The sequence below is a fragment of the Salvelinus alpinus genome, chromosome 27 (genome assembly GCF_045679555.1).
Source record: "Salvelinus alpinus chromosome 27, SLU_Salpinus.1, whole genome shotgun sequence".
Classification (NCBI taxonomy): Eukaryota; Metazoa; Chordata; class Actinopteri; order Salmoniformes; family Salmonidae; genus Salvelinus; species Salvelinus alpinus.
In genome coordinates, this window is record NC_092112.1 from 16,663,018 (window position 1) to 16,684,210 (window position 21,193).

A 21,193-nucleotide genomic window follows, 5' to 3' on the forward strand; every position below is an offset into this window, starting at 1 on the left:
TCAGTATCACAAAAATGTACACTACCATTCAAAAGTTTGGGGTCACTTTTTAATGTCCTTGTTTTTGAAAGAAAAGCTACAAAAAAATTCCATTAAAATAACATCAAATTGATCAGAAATATAGTGTAGACATTGTTAATGTTGTAAATGACTATTGTAGCTGGAAACAGCAGATATTTTTTATGGAATATCTACATAGGCGTACAGAGGCCCATTATCAGCAACCATCACTCCTGTGTACCAATGGCACGTTGTGTTAGCTAATCCAAGTTGATCATTTTAAAAGAATAATTGATTATTAGAAAACCCTTTTGCAATTATGTTAGCACAGCTGAAAACTGTTGTTCTGATTAAAGAAGCAATAAAACTGGCCTTCTTTAGACTAGCAGAGTATCTGGAGCATCAGCATTTGTGGGTTCGATTACAGGCTCAAATGGCCAGAAACAAAGAACGTTCTTCTGAAACTCGTCGGCCTATTCTTGTTCTGAGAAATGAAGGCTGTTCCATGCGAGAAATTGCCAAGAAACTGAAGATCTCGTACAATGCTGTGCACTACTCCCTTCACAGAACAGTGCAAACTGGCTCCAACCAGAATAGAAAGAGGGGTGGAAGGCCCCTGTGCACAACTGAGCACGAGGACAAGTACATTAGTGCCTAGTTTGAGAAACAGATGCCTCACAAGTCCCCAACTGGCAGCTTCATTAAATAGGACCCACAAAACACCAGTCTCAACGTCAACAGTGAAGAGGCGACAGTGTCTGTGTTCTTTTGACCATCTTAGTCTTTTCTTTTTATTGGCCAATCTGAGATACGGCTTTTTCTTTGCAACTCTGCCTAGAAGGCCAGCATCCCGGAGTCGCCTCTTCACTGTTGACGTTGAGACTGGTGTTTTGTGGGTCCTATTTAATGAAGCTGCCAGTTGGGGACTTCTGGTCCCTCTGTGTTTAGTTGTGTGTGTGTGTGTGTGTGTGTGTGTGTGTGTGTGTGTGTGTGTGTGTGTGTGTGTGTGTGTGTGTGTGTGTGTGTGTGTGTGTGTGTGTGTGTGTGTGTGTGTGTGTGTGTGTGTGTGTGTGTGTAATAATGTATCCTTGAGTGAAAGGGGAAATGGTGGGGACAGAACTTTGAATGTTGTGGTCTAAATCGATACCCTGTATAACAATTTACTGGATTGTTGCAGGAAACTAAATGAATCATTTACTCATGTGTTTCAGTTTCATCATTCACAGCTCTGGGGAGTCAGCACATTGGTCTCAATAGTAATGTGTGGGACATAGAGAGTGGGTGGTTGTGGGTGGTTGTGTATATGATCGAAAGTGAGGAACATCTCTCATGTGTGAACAGTTTCCCGTATATGAGTTCAACTGCTGCTGGCAACTGGAAGTGATACATTTGAGAGAGAATACATATACGGACGCACCCAACACACACACACACACACACACACACACACACACACCCAATGCACACACACACACACACACATACACGCTTATCCCATTTCAAACTCTGAATCCTGATCAACATCTGATTCTGATCACACATCGGTAATAGTTAGTTTTGATTTGAAAAGCAGATTTTCGGAAGTGTGTGTGTGTGAGAGAGAGAGTGAGAGAGAGCGACCGTACATGTGAGTATGTATCAGCGACTTGTCATTCATTACCAGAGCTCTGAAACACAATGTGGGCGACTGCAGTAGGAAGGAGAGTTCATCAAGATAACAACTTCCTTTGACATGTGGCACACATCAATTCATTAAATCAACTCACACACAGAAAAGTGAATAAACACATACAAATTTAAAGTAAGACATGAATTGTCTCTTTTCTGTTATTACTCCACATCGTCAAGTAGTACAAAATCACAAAACCAGATGGTAGTAAATAGAACCCTGTTATAAACATTTGATCACAAATCTCCCTGTCTTTCTGGCTTCCTCAGGTTACAATAAGCTGCTTAATAAATTAATAATAAGGCTGAGGATTTAATAGGTACAATACAAGTCTCATTATATGCTCTCACAATAAGGTTATCATGGTTGTCCCACTTCTTCCCATAGCCTTGAGAGGAAAGACCCCTGTAATGGAGACAAAGCCTTGCTTCAAACAGTCAAGGTCACTATCAGCCACTGTCAGCATGATGGATTATAGGTACGCTGTCTCTTGTACCCTTTCCACACTATAATTTTCGACCAAGCTGTACTTTGCCGGCTATTTCTTTTTCACATTGTCCTTTCCAGTATACGTTTCCAGGAAATAATGTGGATGAATAATCAATCAGGCCAGTGAAGTACAGCTTGGCTTGGGATGTCTAGGCTCAGTAGTGTGAAAAGGTATTAGTGGTTTGTTATATCATATGGCCGACTCCGGTTTGATATGGCCAGCATGCAGAGGGAGGCTGCGATGCTGCAACCTCTAAGGACCGAGGACTACCATGCTGCTGCTGCTTCGTAGAAACCAAGCTCCAGGAACAACACATTCTTATCAGCGCTCGCTTGGTGGCTGGAGGTTCTCATCTCTTGCAGTAGGACGCTGATGTAGGTGTTCCACTTCTCTGCCTCCATCATCTTCTTTCAGCGTTCTGAGGTCGAACTGTTCCATCTCGGTGTTGATGCAGTGAAGCTCTTCAGCTGAGGGGGTGGAGCCTGAGGGGGTGGGGCCAGCGGGGCAGAAGCCCTGGAGGTGCACCTGGAGGAGGCAGTGGTGGAGTTAGGAGCGTGGACAGAGCGGGCACCGGTGTGGGCGCTCGACAGTGTGCAGGCGCCTGTGGAGCTTAAGGTGAACATGTTGGGGTGAATCGGGCCGCTGCACAGCTTGCACTGGTAGGGCCTCTCGCCTGAGTGGAGACGCAGGTGGGTCTTCAGGTTGCTGGTGCTACTGAAGCGCTTGCGGCACACCTGGAGTGAGGGAAAAAGATGGAGCACAAAGCAATGAGAGAGGTTAAAATGTTAGATTTCATGCTTGCTAATGTTGGAAAAGAAGCTTGATTAAGCAATGATTTGTAGTCTCATGCGCTTTTTGGGGGGTATGGCATAGTGACAATGTGGGACAGACAGACGGATAGACAGAAACAGACAGACAGGCAGAAAGACAGATACTGTAGAGACAGACATACACAGACAGGTAGACAGATTTGTAGTCTCATGGGCTTTTGGGGGGGTATGGCATAGTGACACTGTGGGACAGACAGACAGAAACAGACAGACAGATATTCTAGATAGACAGACACACAGACAGACAGATAGACAGACAGATAGATAGATAAATAGATATTCTAGATAAACAGATAGACAGCCACAGAGATATTCTAGATAAGCAGATAATCAGATCTCAGCCTTCTGTACCTGGCACTCATGTGGCTTCTCTCCAGTGTGAACCAGGAAGTGTTTCTGGAGGTGGGCCAGCTGGGTGAAGTCCTTAGTGCAGGTCTGACACCTAAAGGGCCGCTCTCCACTGTGGACACGCAGGTGAACCTGGAGACAGGCAACAGAATAGCAAGGAAGAAGGAAACATAGAATTAAAAATAACATATAAGAAGTGTAAAGACAAAAAACAGGATGAGACAAATCTATTTCATGAAAAGTGTGCGGGCCTTTCTGTTATTTTCATGCATACTTAATTACCCCAGCACCTTAGCTTTTTAAGGATGTGCGTATGCCCACAAACTATTCTATAAACAAATCTATTTAAATGATGATGTCCTGTCAACATAAACTATCATCTAGACATAATGTACTTGCGATCTCCGATATTGGCTATTTAATAGGGGACTGACTGACCTTAAGGTTGGACAGTTATTTAACGGGGGACTGACTGACCTTGAGGTTAGACAGTTTTTTAACGGGGGACTGACTGACCTTGAGGTTAGACAGTTTTTTAACGGGGGACTGACTGACCTTGAGGTTGGACAGTTATTTAACGGGGGACTGACTGACCTTGAGGTTAGACCAGTTTTTTAACGGGGGACTGACTGACCTTGAGGTTAGACCGTTTTTTAACGGGGGACTGACTGACCTTGAGGTTGGACAGCTGCCCGAAGATCTTGCTGCAGACGTTGCACTCGTACCGGATCTTCCCGTTCTTCCGGGTGAGCGGGTAGGACAGGGTCTTGTACCCGATGACCCGTCCACCACGTCTGGCCTTCCGCAGGTCTACTGCCCCTTCCTCTGCACTGTGGCTGGAACTCAGCAGGGCGGATGTGGGCTTGGAGGGGAGGTAGTCAGAGGAGGCAGCCAGGCCTGCCGGCGGTGAGCCTCCCCTGGGTGCGCGAGGGGATGAGGCCATGGATGAGGCCCTGGAGGTGGCTGGTAGAGGCTGGTCATCGAAGTTGCTGCTGGCAGGGGCATGCTTAGAGTCCCTGAAGTTGTCTGTTGGTGTCACGGTGAGGTTTTTGAGGTATTTTCTTGGTGAGGGCATAAGGTCACCAAGATGTTTGCGCCCACTGGTCGTCAAACAAATTACGTATTTTTTTGTCAGTGCAAAGGGCAGATCTCTGCTGCCATTGGTAAGTGAGAGGTCTTTGTGTGTAGTGGTCAGTGAAACCGGGAGCTCTTTGTGTCCATTGGCTGATGGGTGCAGGAAGTGCGGGTACCCCTCAAAGGGCAGCATGTGAGGTGGAAGTGGTATATGTGGAGCTAGTCTGTCACTGCACAGGGGGTATGTGTGAGGTCGTAGGCTGGTAAGGCCAAGTGGATAGTGAGGTATGAGGTAGGGACTGCACCGTTGACTGGGGTACATCTGGCCTGGCACTGAGGACTCTGGGTAATGTTTGGGTGTGATGGAGACGCCCGGGGGAGGATTGACAGGAAAGTGCATGTGGGGAGTGACAGGGCTTCTGTCCAGGGTTCTTTTGGGAATGGGGGGGCCACAGTATAGGATAGGTGGGTAGCTGGGGTAGACCACACGGGGGCTGAGGGGCAGGACAGGGCTGCAGGTTGGGGACAGTGTGGATTCGGGGAGTAGGGGGGCAGTGGAATGGGGCTTGGTGGGATCCTTCCTCAGGATTTCGGACATGCTGTACCCCCTCGTCCCTGAACTGTTCCCACAAACCTGGTTTTGCTCTGTAGGACAAAAAAGACACAGACACACATACTTTTTTACTTAGGGTAAAATGTTGTTGCACGAAAGTACCATGAAACTATCATTTGCAGCTTGATGAGTTTAGTCAACTGTACTACGCATGGGATGCACATGACACAATCGCGAGTTGCAGTCTGTCACTCTCTTTTTACAGTAGAACCCATTGTTTATGAGTCAGTGTCCCTCCCTTTTTTACAGTAGAACCCATTGTTTATGAGTCGGTGTCACTATCTTTTTTACAGTAGAACCCATTGTTTATGAGTCGGTGTCACTATCTTTTTACAGTAGAACCCATCGCCACAGATACACCACCTGACACGCATACCTTCAGTGTGAGATCATGTCCTTCTCCACTGTGCTCCTATCTATGACATCATGCCATCACTTCTCTAGTTCTCAGCCTCGAAAAGAGGAAATGGCTCCAGTTCAACCAGTTGTTTTCTACTTTTTATGAACTAGTCTCAGATCTCAGACCTGTCAGTCAGCTGTTAAGATCGTCTGCTTCTCACGAACAGACCTGTCCGTGCGCTCTATGGAAGCTGATACTGAAGGTGAAACAATAGTTGGCTGATCAGGACCCAGATTAGGCTGAGGGAGGGAGAGAGTGGTTATAGGAGACAAGTTCCAGCTAGCAGAGCTGTGTGTGTCGGTTGATGAAGGAACTTTACACAGTCACATCCTGACCTAGTCAAATGAAGTCTTGATTCTGGATTCTTTTTGTTGTCAGTTGTGTTATATACAGTAACTCTTAGTTGAAATAAGAGCGTTATATACAGTAGCTCTTAGTTAAATCAGAGTGTTATATACAGTAACTCTTAGTTAAATCAGAGTGTTATATACAGTAACTCTTAGTTAAATCAGAGTGTTATATACAGTAACTCTTAGTTAAATCAGAGTGTTATATACAGTAACTCTTAGTTGAATTCAGAGCTACTTCTTTAAAAAGGCCCCATACACTCTGTCCAAGACAGACAGACATCACAACACACACACACACCCCCACCCAACACACACACACACACCCACCCAACACACACACACACACTCTCTCTCTCTCACACACACACACATCCACCCAACACAGACTCTCTCTCTCTCTCTCACTCACTCACTCACTCACTCAAAAGCCGTGTGTGTGTGTGTGTGTGTGTGTGTGTGTGTGTGTGTGTGTGTGTGTGTGTGTGTGTGTGTGTGTGTGTGTGTGTGTGTGTGTGTGTGTGTGTGTGAGAGAGAGAAAGAGAGAGTGTGTATGTGTGCATTGGAAAAAAGGAAACTGAAACCTTGCTTTGAGACCTGAAATTGGTCTCGCCTTACGTCGAGACAAAACCTCTCTTGGTGACACATGGAGCGAGATCTTCTCTCCTTTCTTTGTCTCCCTCCTTCACAAAGGCCTGTGGGTGTGACTTTTATTACTGCTTAAACACCCACACAAAGATTGTGTCAGGCGGCTGGACCTTTGACTGAGCGCTTTCGGCTTTGAATAACCACCCACTTCCACCCAAAGCTCTGGGAAACTCTAGGAATTGCTCCGTTGTGCCGAACACCTATTGATCATATTGATTTTCTCTCTCCTCCACTCACCACAGTGAATACAAGTATCAGAGACTCCACATTGTCCCATTCCTTATTAGATTGGATGAAATGGGATTGGATCTGTTAGCCTGGCCTAGCAGTAAAATGTATTAAGTACATTAGTAGCAGGCTTGATTCTAATATGAATCTGATGTTAGTCGAGGGGGCCACAATACAGCAGTTTGCGTGCTGGAGATAGCTCCTGGGCCACAAGTTTCAGACCTCTGCATTACAAAACGTACCAATTCTCTCTGTGGCGAGCTCTCCAGGGGGTGTGTAGTTGAGTCGGTTGGCTAACTCCAGGCAGTACCACACAAGCAGCTCCTGGCCCGGTGGCACGGCTCTCACCGTGTAGAAGTAGATGGCCATGCCAGTCTGGCACGCCGCCAGGTTCTGGTCCCCGTGACAACGGGCTGGGTTGACGTAGCGCATCCAGTTACTCTTCTCCTCGTCCAAGCCGTCCAGGATGTGATGTAACCGACCCTCTGAAAACACCTGGACAGAGAGAAAGAGAGGATATATACAGTGGGGAGAACAAGTATTTGATACACCGCCGATTTTGCAGGTTTTCCTACTTACAAAGCATGTAGAGGTCTGTAATTTTTATCATAGGTACACTTCAACTGTGAGAGACAGAATCTAAAACAAAAATCCAGAAAATCACATTGTATAATTTTTAAGTATTTAATTTGCATTTTATTGCATGACATAAGTATTTGATACATCAGAAAAGCAGAACTTAATATTTGGTACAGAAACCTTTGTTTGCAATTACAGCGTTCATACGTTTCCTGTAGTTCTTGACCAGGTTTGCACACACTGCAGCAGGGATTTTGGCCCACTCCTCCATACAGACCTTCTCCAGATCCTTCAGGTTTCGGGGCTGTCGCTGGGCAATACGGACTTTCAGCTCCCTCCAAAGATTTTCTATTGGGTTCAGGTCTGGAGACTGTCTAGGCCACTCCAGGACCTTGAAATGCTTCTTACGGAGCCACTCCTTAGTTGCCCTGGCTGTGTGTTTCGGGTCGTTGTCATGCTGGAAGACCCAGCCACGACCCATCTTCAATGCTCTTACTGAGGGAAGGAGGTTGTTGGCCAAGTCCTCGCGATACATGGCCCCATCCATCCTCCCCTCAATACAGTGCAGTCGTCCTGTCCCCTTTGCAGAAAAGCATCCCCAAAGAATGATGTTTCCACCTCCATGCTTCACGGTTGGGATGGTGTTCTTGGGGTTGTACTCATCCTTCTTCTTCCTCCAAACACGGCGAGTGGAGTTTAGACCAAAAAGCTCTATTTTTGTCTCATCAGACCACATGACCTTCTCCCATTCCTCCTCTGGATCATCCAGATGGTCATTGGCAAACTTCAGACGGGCCTGGACATGCACTGGCTTGAGCAGGGGGACCTTGCGTGCACTGCAGGATTTTAATCCATGACGGCGTAGTGTGTTACTAATGGTTTTCTTTGAGACTGTGGTCCCAGCTCTCTTCAGGTCATTGACCAGGTCCTGCCGTGTAGTTCTGGGCTGATCCCTCACCTTCTTCATGATCATTGATGCCCCACGAGGTGAGATCTTGCATGGAGCCCCAGACCGAGGGTGATTGACCGTCATCTTGAACTTCTTCCATTTTCTAATAATTGCGCCAACAGTTGTTGCCTTCTCACCAAGCTGTTTTTCTATTGTCCTGTAGCCCATCCCAGCCTTGTGCAGGTCTACAATTGTATCCCTGATGTCCTTACACAGCTCTCTGGTCTTGGCCATTGTGGAGAGGTTGGAGTCTGTTTGATTGTGTGTGTGGACAGGTGTCTTTTATACAGGTAACGAGTTCAAACAGGTGGAGTTAATACAGGTAATGAGTGGAGAACAGGAGGGCTTCTCAAAGAAAAACTAACAGGTCTGTGAGAGCCGGAATTCTTACTGGTTGGTAGGTGATCAAATACTTATGTCATGCAATAAAATGCAAATTAATTACTTAAAAATCATACAATGTGATTTTCTGGATTTTTGTTTTAGATTCCATCTCTCACAGTTGAAGTGTACCTATGATAAAAATTACAGACCTCTACATGCTTTGTAAGTAGGAAAACCTACAAAATTGACAGTGTATCAAATACTTGTTCTCCCCACTGTATATAGAGAGATGACATTTACACAACCTTCTCCCCCAGCGCTGAAATCTAAGATATCAATCATCCATTACAAAAACAATAAAAAGACAGGGCTGCCACTCTGATCTGTGCCCAATTAGAATGATCAATTATAATGTTAGAGAACCACTACCACATCTCACTTAAATTGGTACAGCACTCTCACTAACGGGTGCAACCAATATTGCCTCTTACAAGACACTCCTTAAAATATGTTAATGAGCCAGAGACTCTGTCCCAGCCCACAACATTTTCCCACAATGCACCGTAATTAATACTGCAAAACACATTTACAGTATTTTATTGTGCATTCTACAGTGTTTCACTGTTGAAATGACAGAAATGTCTTACAGTGTGCTGTAAAACAAATGTACAGTATTTTACTGTGGATTCTACGGTAATCTACTGTATTCAGTTTATACGGTATCCTACTGTTGAAAAATTACAAAAACATCTAACAGTGTGTCCTACCTATCATATAAGGTGTGTGTGTTTTGGGTGGTGGTGGGGTGGGGTGGGTTTAATCTGTGGGTTTTGGGTGGTGGTGGGGTGGGGTGGGTTTAATCTGTGGGTTTTGGTGGTGGTGGGGTGGGTTTAATCTGTGGGTTTTGGGTGGTGGGGTGGGCTTAATCTGTGGGGTTTGGGTGGTGGTGGGGTGGGGTGGGCTTAATCTGTGGGTTTTGGGTGGTGGTGGGGTGGGCTTAATCTGTGGATTTTGGGTGGTGGTGGGGTGGGCTTAATCTGTGGGTTTTGGGTGGTGGTGGGGTGGGCTTAATCTGTGGGTTTTGGTGGTGGTGGGGTGGGCTTAATCTGTGGGTTTTGGTGGTGATGGGGTGGGCTTAATCTGTGGGTTTTGGGTGGTGGGGTGGGGTGGGCTTAATCTGTGGGTTGTGGGTGGTGGTGGGATGGGCTTAATCTGTGGGTTTTGGGTGGTGGGGTGGGGTGGGCTTAATCTGTGGGTTGTGGGTGGTGGTGGGGTGGGCTTAATCTGTGGGTTTTGTTTTTGACATTGATCACCGACTGGAATGACAGTATGATGACTCTACTCGAGTCCGCTCACAACTGACTGTGCAAAGTTATACCACTCTAACTTCAATCAGACCTATGTTCCCATACAGCGCACCTAAATGACTACACATTCCTGGAGAGCAAAAAAGTCGGTCGAATTTACACAACGACCAATTACAGTGTTTTCTTACAAAAGTCCCTCTCAGACTACATTCAGTTGGATCTTTCTCTCTGGTTTTCTGCTCTATCACTCTTTCCCTCTTACTCTGCTATGCTCTTTACATCACTTTGTTTGCTGCTCTTTGTCTGGAAGCCGTGTTATTTGCAGATTGACTCATGACTTTAGTGTCCAGGTCATCTATGTTGATCTCATGTCTGTGTTGTGGCCCCGTTGTTTAGATGGTGTGTCGGGACTGTATCTGTAGGTCTGTGTCATCAGGACTATGCTGTTTGCAGGCCTACGCCCGTTAGCTGTGTTATTTGCATGTGGAAGTCATGGCTCGTAGACCCTAAGCCACTGACCACTAGTCAGTGTGTTTGTGTGTGTGTTTGTGTGTGTGCTACAGTATGTGTTTCCCGGCAGTGAGACCATGGCACTGCCGAAAGTAGCGGAGAGAGGAGAACCACGGTGTCAGTGAAACTAAACAGCTGTGTGTGTAACCTCATGCTGCCTTCTCACCAATGAGCAAACACACATTATCATACACAGTCTTTACAGGAAATTTAAAAAATGACAAACGGCTGGCATAAAAACACACACACACACACACAAACAGATATTACACAGGATGTGAGACCACAAGTGCCAATTGTTGCCACCCCTCCCCCTTTTTAGAATTTAACAGGATATGACCAAAATGAGTTCCAATAATGCCCCTCATTTACCCTCCAGAAGTAATTCCTGTTGGCATCTTTGGGCACCGTGTCATTGGTGTAGCTCTGGCCAACCAGAGGGCCGAACCGCGTCCCCTTCGGAATGAGCTCCCGACTGGTCACCCCAAGCACCTGTACCACACAGGAAATGACATCATCAAACAATGGACCATTCAGAAGATAAGATGACAAAGCAAATGCCCATTGAGAAAACTGAGAGTAAGATTCTCTAGAATATAACCTCTGACTGTCATGTCAGATCTATGGTAGTTCCAGCTAACTAGCCACACACCAGGAAACTGCTTCCTTTCTTTCAAACATGTTATTGTAAATGTTTCATACAGACTAAACCAACAATAACACACAAATGTATATACAGTTGAAGTCGGAAGTTTACATACACCTCAGCCAAATACATTTAAACTCAGTTTCACAATTCCTGACATTTAATCCTAGTAAAAATTCCCTGTCTTAGGTCAGTTAGGATCACCACTTTATTTTAAGAATGTGAAATGTCCGAATAATAGTAGAGAATAATTTATTTCAGCTTTTATTTCTTTCATCACATTCCCAGTGGGTTCCCAATTAGTACTTGGTAGCATTTCCTTTAAATTGTTTAACTTGGGCAAATGTTTCAGATAGCCTTCCACAAGCTTCCCACAATAAGTTGGGTGAATTTTGGACCATTCCTCCTGACAAAGCTGGTGTAACTGAGTCAGGTTTGTAGGCCTCCTTGCTCACACACACTTTTTCAGTTCTGCCCACACATTTTCTATAGGATTGAGGTCAGGGCTTTGTAATGGCCACTCCCATACCTTGACTTTGTTGTCCTTAAGCCATTTTGCCACAACTTTGGAAGTATGCTTGGAGTCATTGTCCATTTGGAAGACCCATTTGCGACCAAGCTTTAACTTCCTGACTGATGTATTGAGATGTTGCTTCAATATATCCACAATTTTCTTTCTCATGATGCCATCTATTTTGTGAAGTGCACCAGTCCCTCCTGCTGCAAAGCACCCACACAACATGATGCTGCCACCCCCGTGCTTCACGGTTGGGATGGTGTTCTTTGGCTTGCAAGCCTCCCCATTTTTCCTCCAAACATAATGATGGTCATTATGGCCAAACAGTTCTATTTTTGTTTCATCGGACCAGAGGACATTTCTCCAAAAAGTAAGATCTTTGTCCCCATGTGCAGTTGCAAACCGTAGTCTGGCTTTTTTATGGTGGTTTTGGAGCAGTGGCTTCTTCCTTGCTGAGTGGCCTTTCAGGTTATGTCGATATAGGACTAGTTTTACTGTGGATATAGATACTTTTGTACCTGTTTCCTCCAGCATCTTCACAAGGTCCTTTGCTGTTGTTCTGGGATTAATTTGCACTTTTCGCAACAAAGTACGTTCATCTCTAGGAGACAGAACGCGTCTCCTTCCTGAGCAGTATGACGGCTGCATAGTCCCATGGTGTTCATACTTTTGTAGTATTGTTTGTACAGATGAGTGTGGTACCGTCAGACGTTTGGAAATTGCTCCTAAGGATGAACCAGACTTGTGGAGAACGACAAATATTTTGCTGAGGTCTTTGCTGATTTCTTTTGATTTTCCCATGATGTCAAGCAAAGAGGCACTGAGTTTGAAGTTAGGCCTTGAAATACATCCACAGGTACACCTCCAATTGACTCAAATGATGTCAATTAGCCTATCAGAAGCTTCTAAAGCTATGACATAATTTTCTGGAATTTTCCAAGCTGTTTAAAGGCACAGTCAACTTAGTGTATGTAAACTTCTGACCCACTGGAATTGTGATACAGTGAATTATAAGTGAAATAATATGTCTGTAAACAATTGTAGGAAAAATGACTTGTGTCATGCACAAAGTAGATGTCCTAACCGACTTGCCAAAACTGTAGTTTGTTAACAAGAAATTTGTGGAGTGGTTGAAAAATGAGTTTTAATGACTCCAACCTAAGAGTATGTAAACTTCCGACTTCAACTGTAGATTGATGGGGGGAACAAGTCATTTAATCCATTTTAGAATAAGTCTGTAATGTAACAAAATGTACAAAGGGAAGGGATCTGAATACTTTCCATATGCACTGTACACGTAATTCAATCATCTCATCCAAACTCTGTGAAGTGTGAAGACTTTCCCAACATTTCAGCACACATAAAGTAAACCAAGCCAATAGAAAAAGACAGGTTAGAGGAAGCTTTTATGAAAAGAGTCTCTCAATGACAACTGGCATTCACTTTGAGAGTGTGAAACGGAGAGCTGTCCTCTCACACCGTAAATATTTCATGAGTTAATCAGAACACAACTCTTGTTCTCGCTCCTGAAGGTGTTAATTGTGAAACTTACCCCCTCTGTCTCTAGCCTCCTGGGCGGAGATGAAGGGATAGGGTGTTGTTGGACACACCCCTATCATATCGGGAAACCAACGGCACTAAACCCTAGAGGACCTATAGTCATGGTAATGGCTGACTCATACTGTCACCTTTGAAGATAGATACAGGGCTGTATGTATGCTGTATAATACAGTCCATTCGGAAAATGTTCACGTTACAGCCTTATTCTAAAATTGATTAAATATTGTTTTTCCCACTCAATCAACACACAATACCCCATAATGATGAAGCGAAAACAGGTTTTTATAAATGTTTGCAAATGTATCTTATTTACATTAGTATTTAGACTCAAAATTGAGCTCAGGTGATCATCCTTGAGATGTTTCTACAACTTGATTAGAGTTCACCTGTGGTAAATCCGACTGAGTGGACATGATTTGGAAAGGCACACTTCTGTCTATATAAAGTTCCACAGTTGACAGTGCATGTCAGAGCAAACACTAAGCCATGAGGTCGAAGGAATTGTCCGTAGAGCTCCAAGAAAGGATTGTGTCGAGGCACAGGCCTGGGGAAGGGTACCAAAAATGTTCTGCAGCATTCAAGGTCCCCAAGAACACAGTGGCCTCAATAATTCTTAAATGGAAGAAGTTTGGAACAACAAACACTCTTCCTAGAGTTGGCCTCCCGGCCAAACTGAACCATCGGGGGAGAAGGGCCTTGGTCAGGGAGGTGACCAAGAACCTGATGGTCACTCTGACAGAGCTCCAGAGTTCCTCTGTGGAGATGGGAGAACCTTCTAGAAACACAACCATCTCTGCGGCACTCCACCAATCAGGCCTTCATGGTGGAGTGGCCAGACGGAAGCCACTCTTCAGTAAAAGGCACATTGACAGTCTGCTTGGAGTTTGTCAAAAGGCACCTAAAGATTTCTCAGACCATAAGAAACAAGATTCTCCAGTCTGATGAAAACAAGATTGAACTTTTTGACCTGAATGCCAAGTGTCACGTCTGGAGGAAACCTGGCACCATCTCTACAGTGATGCATGGTGGTGGCAGCATCATCCTGTGGGGATGTTTTTCAGCGGCAGGGACTGGGAGACTAGTCAGGATTGAAGGAAAGATGAACGAAGCAAAGTACAGAGAGATCTTTTATGAAACTTGCTCCAGAGCACTTAGGACCTCAGAATTGGGCAAACCTTCACACTGAATATCCCTTTGAGCATGGTGAAGTTATTAATTAAACTTAGGATGGTGTATCAATACACCCAGTCACTACAACGGTACAGGCACCAAGAGGCCAATGGTGACTTTAAAACAGTTACAGAGTTTAATGGCTGTGATAGGAGAAAACTGATAATGGATCAACAACATCGTAGTTACTCCACAATACTAACCTAATTGACAGAGTGAAAAGAAGGAAGCCTGTACATGAATAGAAGTATTCAAAAACATGCATCCTGTTTGCAACAAGGCACTAAAGTAATACTGCAAAAAATGTGGCAAAGCAATTCACTTTTGTCCTGAATACAAAGTGTTGTGTTTGAGGCAAATCCAATACAACACATTACTGCATACCGTACCACTCTCCATATTTTCAAGCATAGTGGTGGCTGCATAATGTTATGAGTATGCTTGTAATCGTTAAGACTGGGAAGTTTTTCAGGATAAAAAAGAAACGGAATGAAGCTAAGCACAGGCAAAATCCTATAAGAAAACCTGGTTCAGTCTGCTTTCCACTAGACACTGGAAGATGAATTCACCTTTCAGCAGGGCAATAACCTAAAACACAAGGCCAAATCTACACTAGAGTTGCTTACCAAGAAGACAGTGAATGTTTCTGACCTACAGTTTTGACTTAAATCTACCTGAAAATCTATGGCAAGACCTGAAAATGGTTGTCTAGCAACGATCAACAACCAATTTGACAGAGCTTGAAGATTTTAGAAAATAATGATGGGAAAATGTTGCACAATCCAGGTGTTGAACGCTCTTAGAGATTTACACAGAAAGACTCACAGCTGTAATCACTGCCAAAGGGGTTACTAACATGTGGCACCTGAATCAGGTGATTTTTAATCCCTGGTCCTTTCACACTTAGAGTACTGTCCAGTTATATGGTCATCTGCAGCAAAGAAAGACATATAAAAAAGTTTCAAATGGCTCAAAACATGGCTGCCAGATTAGCTCTATCCGTATGAATATTATCCAAATGCATCAGAATCTCTCATGGCTTTACTTTAAAACCATATTACTATGCAGTCTTCTGAATGTTGGCTTTTGTTTATTAAACACAGTATTTTTCAGTGCAGTTAGTACATACTAGCAACACACATAACCACCAAACCAGACAGGCAAATTCAGGGCAGCTAAGACAACCCAAGCCAAGAACAAATCACCTTAAATCTACAGTTTTATATAGAGCCATAGCTGAATGGATCTCTTTACCAATCCATATTTCTCAGGCAAAAAGTCAATCCACCTTCAAGAGAAAAATAAAAGAACATATAATGTGATAGACCATATGACTGAACAGGATATAGAAAGCATCAACTGAGTGTAAATGTGTTTCCTGTCAGATATTTTAATTATCTGTATTGTCTACTTGTTGAATGTTTGTGAAGTCTTGATTTGTGGTTGTTTGTAATGTCTTGTTAATTGGTTTTGGACCCCAGGAAGATTAGCTAGCGTTACGGCATTAGCTAATGGGGATCCTAATAAAAATCAACACATTTGCAAAAATTTCTAAAAACATGTTTTCACTTTGTCATTATGGGATATTGTGTGTAGATTGATTAGGGCTGTAACACACAAACAATGTGGAATAAGTCAAGGGGTACTGTATGAATACTTGTATATACAGTATCGATTTTTATTCTTCTAACACCTAAACCCGTAATCTAACCCTTAATCTAACTTTAGCCATAACCCTAATCTTAACCCCAAACCCCTAAACCTAAACCTAACCCTAATTGTAACCATAAACCTAACCCCAAAGCCTAAAATAGGCTTTTCCTTGTGGGGACCGACAAAATGTCCCCACTTGTCAGAATTTTCCTTGTTTTACTATCCTTGTGAGGACTTCTGGTACCCACAAGGATAGTAAAACCAAACACACACACACACACACACACACACACACACACACACACACACACACACACAAGATAAGAGTTATATTGTCTATATACTATTTTTCAGTTAAATGTCAGTCTATTACTTTCCGTGCAGTCTGCATGGTGGATGGACTCTCCTAGTCCCATACCACCCCAGACTACACCTGTAATTCCCCCTAGTCTTTAGCATAGTCCAGACTCCAGACAGACATCATTAGAGGGTGATGGGGATGCTGGTATGTACCTGAACACACCTGGACTCACATTCCTCTGATTTTACAGAGAGTCACCACTTTTCGCTCATTCTAGGGATTACACCACAGGTGGCTGGTGGCACCTTCATTGGGGAGGAAGGAGTCATAGTAATGGCTGGAATGAAGTGAATGGAATCCAACAAGTTCAAACCCATGGAAACCATTAGTTTGATACCACTCTATTCACTTTATTCCAACTATTATTATGAGCCATCCTCCCCTCACCAGCCTCCTGTGGATTACACTGTCTGTTTGTGAAACCTATCCTCTCAAAGCAGCAGGCAGCATCACCGAGCATGGAGTAATCCCCATACTGACGCCAATGCACTGACTGACTGAACGAGCACACACCTCACAAACAGGGAAAAGACCCTGACTTGAACCAAGTCAAAGTGTTGCAAAAAGTGATTGTATATTCACATTGACAAACGCTGCCCATGCCATTTGATTCGGGTCATGTTCGAATACTCTGAAAATGCATACTACCTCCCTTGATGCTATCACTGATTTGGACAGATGACATCGATTCAGTGGAACCCCTCACTTTCACCTATCCAATCACCTTAGATCTGGGATCACTTCAAGGAAGGGTGTTAGGAAGGATCCATTTGGAAAGAATTTAAATAATGGCCTCATTCAGTCTCCTGTTCAGTAAAGGGGGGAATCCTAACTTCTGCTTAAAGTAAAACAATTTACTTTGTCTCCCATTGACATCATTGCATGACTGTGTGAAAATTCTACTTAAGTACAAGTTAAGGATTCGCCCCTTAAACATCAAACCGCACAACCACGTTCTTTCTTTCATGTTGATCAAGCTAGCAGATCCACTTCTCCTCGATCCGTGGGGCATAGATACAGGAGGTGGGTCTCAGTGTCTCCGCTTTACGGTTTAATGGTAAGGTAGGGGACAATGGGAACCGGGAATGTAAAGTAACAACTAATCATAGTGACCTAAGGCTGTGAAGACAGAATCTGCGTCCCAAGTGGCACCCTATTCCCTTTATAGTGCACTACTTTTGAACAGGACCCCTAGGGAATAGGGTGCCAATTGGGATGCGCTCATTGTCTATTGTCTTTGTATGTTCCTTAAAATGTACACAGCGAGGAAGAGACACAGAGGGTAAAACTGGCATTAGAAAACGGTGTGTCAAGCATTTCCTCCCCCGAGGAAGGATGGAGGGGATGGGAGGATGTCGGAGTGATGGAAGTGGAGTTTTCACAGAACATATAGTACACAGTTGTATACACACACACAAACACTAGAAGGCCCCCACAAAGAAACATCATGCATGGCCACTCACTCGATGACACACACACGAAAACACAAACACTCACACACCTGCATGCAAATGCCAACACTCTCTCACTCTCAACTCTCACTTGTAAAATACATCCCCCATATACAGGAAAGTGTGGTGTTCAGAATACCTCTGCAGAGTCAAAGCAGCGTTTCAGGACCAGGTTTCGGGGTAGAGACCTCTCAGCCATGGTCTTGTCCCGGTTCTCTGGGTGGTTCTCCAGTTCCTCATCCAACGTGTGGTCCTTCACAATGTAGGTGCACCTCTCCTGAAACTCAGCTTCACTCCAGTGGGTCATGTCTGGGTCCTGAGGGTCTGAGTCCGACATGGTCGGGGTGGTGACCACTGTGGTGTGAGGTGAAGGGGAGCTATCTGAGGTTAACATAACTGTGCTGTGCTGGGAGGAGGCCTAGAAGAGATACAAGAAGAAGGATAAGAATGGGATAATGACAACATAAGATCATTCTAATGTGCAATAGCCCAAGTAATCAGGGAAGTCATGGACTTCCTGTTTTCACTTTCTTTTATCTCTCCAAGTTCTGCCTTATTTATTTTTGTTCTTCTGTTCTCCTGTTCTTCTGTTCTTCTGTTCCTCTGTTCTTCTATATCTCTCTCTCTCTCTCTCTCTCTCTCCTCTCTCTCTCTCTCTCTCTCTCTCTCTCTCTCTCTCTCTCTCTCTCTCTCTCTCCTGCTATCCTAAGCAGTGGGAAACCATCGTGGAAAACAAACAGCGGATAAAGTGTGCTGAAGGAGGAAGCTCTCCTCTGTCTTGAATAGAGCTAAATGTGGAAGTAAGGAGGCCGAGGTGTGAGACAGAGAGGAAGGAGATAACAGCGGGATACGAGGGCTGTCGACCCTAACTAAGTGTCCCACCGAACACTAACGGACAAACAAACTTCAAAGGGTAGCGTCCATCCCTCCACCATGCATCCACCCCACCATCGCTGCCCCCTGTTCCAAACATCCTGTAAGCGTCCAAAACAGGACCCCAGGTTTCAGGAAGAGGTCCCTGTGCACGTCAAATAAGGAGCGTCAGCCACCACTTTCACAAGGAGGAAACCAGTATTACCAGTGAATCAGCTCAGACTTCCTCTCTATACTGACTGGGACCTGGCTCTTGTCCCAGTTACTTGTATGTATGTCTGTCTGTCTCTCGGTGTGCCTGTGTCTGTCTGCCTGTGGTGTTCTGACCTGGACATTTTCTTTTCAGATTGTCCTTTCCAGGCCGGTTCCGGCACCTATGATGGATGCAGGACCAAGCCAGTGGAGTACAGCTTGGCCCGACTCCACTCAGTAGTGTGAAAAGGTTTTAATTAAGACTGGACAAAGCCATGAACACAGAAAGACTGGATGGAGTTAGTCTGAAAAATGAGTTAAAATCCTAGATCCATATAGTGCCTTTGCAGAGTTAAAATCCTAATCCTAGATCCATATAGTGCCTTTGCAGGTAAACGCAGAAGTTTGGGTGGAATACAATCAGAAGATAGCTGGTGGTTTTATGTGTCATTTATCAGACGCTTTTATCCAAAGGGACTTACAATCATTTGTGCATACATTTTCCATATGGGTTGTCCTGGGAACCAAACCCACTACCCTGACGTTGTAAACGCCATGCTATACGAACTGAGCTACAGAGTACCAGTTTGTCTTTTTATCCCAGTTGAGGGAAGATAAAGTTGAAGTTTCCCAACGTTTCTTATCTTCACTTTAAATCACCAGTGATATCATATTATAAATTGGGTTGTTCGAGCCCTGAAGGATGATTGGCTGACAGCCGTGGTATATCAAAACATTTCTTTTTACTGCTCTAAATATGTTGGTAACCAGTTTATAATAGCAATAAGCAATAATGAATTAGAACACAAATAATTACATCTTCTCTAGAACTGTACACTGATCGGCCAACATTGATGGATGACATTTCACAATGTGTGTATCGTACGCACCACCGCCGAGTGGAATGACTGTCACAACGGACAGTGACAGCTCACTCTGAAACCATGAAACTATGAAACTGACAAAGCAGAAAATACACTATGAAACTATGAAACTGACATAGCAGAAAATAAACTCTGAAATCGATGCATGATGATTCAAAGCCACACAGCTGTGGCCTCATGAGAAAACATCGCCACATGAACTTTAGAGGAATAATGTGAAATCTGTGTCGTGAGTGACTAAAAACACAGGCTTTCAGATACTTCATGAAAGCCTACAACTCCAATATAACAATATCTGTATCCTTGTAAGACTGTCGCACCAAATTAATCAAAATAAGACCTTTTGAATGAGACGAGCAAAGTGAAATCTGTGCTGTGTGTGAAAACAACTTTGTGACTGAAACCCTAATTTATACACACACACACACATACACACACACACAGACCTGGTAACAAATAAGAGGGTGGTGATGATGAATGAATACTTACTGTGAAGCCTTGAGAGGACCCACACATAGGACAGGTTATCTGTGTCCTCCTCCAGTGTCTGAGTGTGCTCCCTCTACTTCTCTCTCTCTCTCTCTCTCTCTCTCTCTCTCTCTCTCTCTCTCTCTCTCTCTCTCTCTCTCTCTCTCTCGCACCCTCTCTCTCTCTCGCACCCTCTCTCTCTCTCGCACCCTATCTCCTTGTCTCTCTCTTGCTCTCTCTCTCTTTCCTTTTCTCTTTCTCTCTCTGTCTGGTGAGGTCTGTATCATGCGTGTACCTGTTGAGACTGAGTGACAGTGGTGTCTCTCTCTCTCTCTGGTGCGTGTGTGGGTCTGCCCCCTCTCTTCCTCCCGCCCTCTCTCCTCTGTGTATGACTCCTCCTTGGGGGCAGTGATCTGTTCATCTATCGCTTATTCACTCACTCTCTGCCCCGGGGTATCAGGGCTGAGATAAAACAACAAGCGCTTTCTCTCCAGGAGGTGCGTCTCCTGTCACACAGACATGTTCCGGTTCAGACACATCTATCTCCATTATATTCTACTGGGATTCTGACCCACCCCCCAAGGATACTGTGCTACGTTGTCTTTGTAGGCCTAAGTCAAGGTTCATGGAAACAGTGGAGCTACGAGAGTGTTTGTTTGAAAGGATTCTAAGAAATCCACATTTTCTTGTCAGTTCTTTGAAACAGAGAGTTGAATTCAAATTGAAACCGAGACTTTGGTTCGTTTCCAAACGACGACCATAACCATGATTTCGAGGTTAAATGTAAATGTTTGCTACAAGTTCTGCCTAGAGACAATTATATAGGCTAGGTTTATAACTCTCATAACCCTATAACTCTTATAACCCTAGAAGGCCAGCATCCCGGAGTCGCCTCTTCACTGTTGACGTTGAGACTGGTGTTTTGTGGGTACTATTTAATGAAACTGCCAGTTGAGGACTTGTGAGGCGTCTGTTTCTCAAACTAGACACTCTAACGTACTTGTCCTCGTGCTCAGTTGTGCACCGGGGCCTCCCATTTCTCTTTCTAGTCTGGTTAGAGCCAGTTTGCGCTGTTCTGTGAAGGGAGTGGTACACAGCGTTG

The 21,193-nt window shown here is 44.3% G+C and overlaps 1 protein-coding gene across 1 annotated transcript; it reads right to left on the reverse strand.

The window, feature by feature from the left end:
* Positions 1 to 87: 87 nt before the first annotated feature.
* Positions 88 to 20,403, reverse strand: LOC139556055 (PR domain zinc finger protein 1-like). Its single transcript, XM_071369544.1, has 7 exons — positions 20,113 to 20,403; positions 17,814 to 18,092; positions 10,689 to 10,808; positions 6,890 to 7,142; positions 4,011 to 5,056; positions 3,341 to 3,469; positions 88 to 2,893 (listed from the first exon to the last, which is right to left on the reverse strand). The coding sequence occupies exons 1-7, from the start codon at positions 20,137 to 20,139 to the stop codon at positions 2,570 to 2,572; spliced, it is 2,178 nt and encodes a 725-aa protein (XP_071225645.1). The 5' UTR covers positions 20,140 to 20,403; the 3' UTR covers positions 88 to 2,569.
* Positions 20,404 to 21,193: the final 790 nt, after the last annotated feature.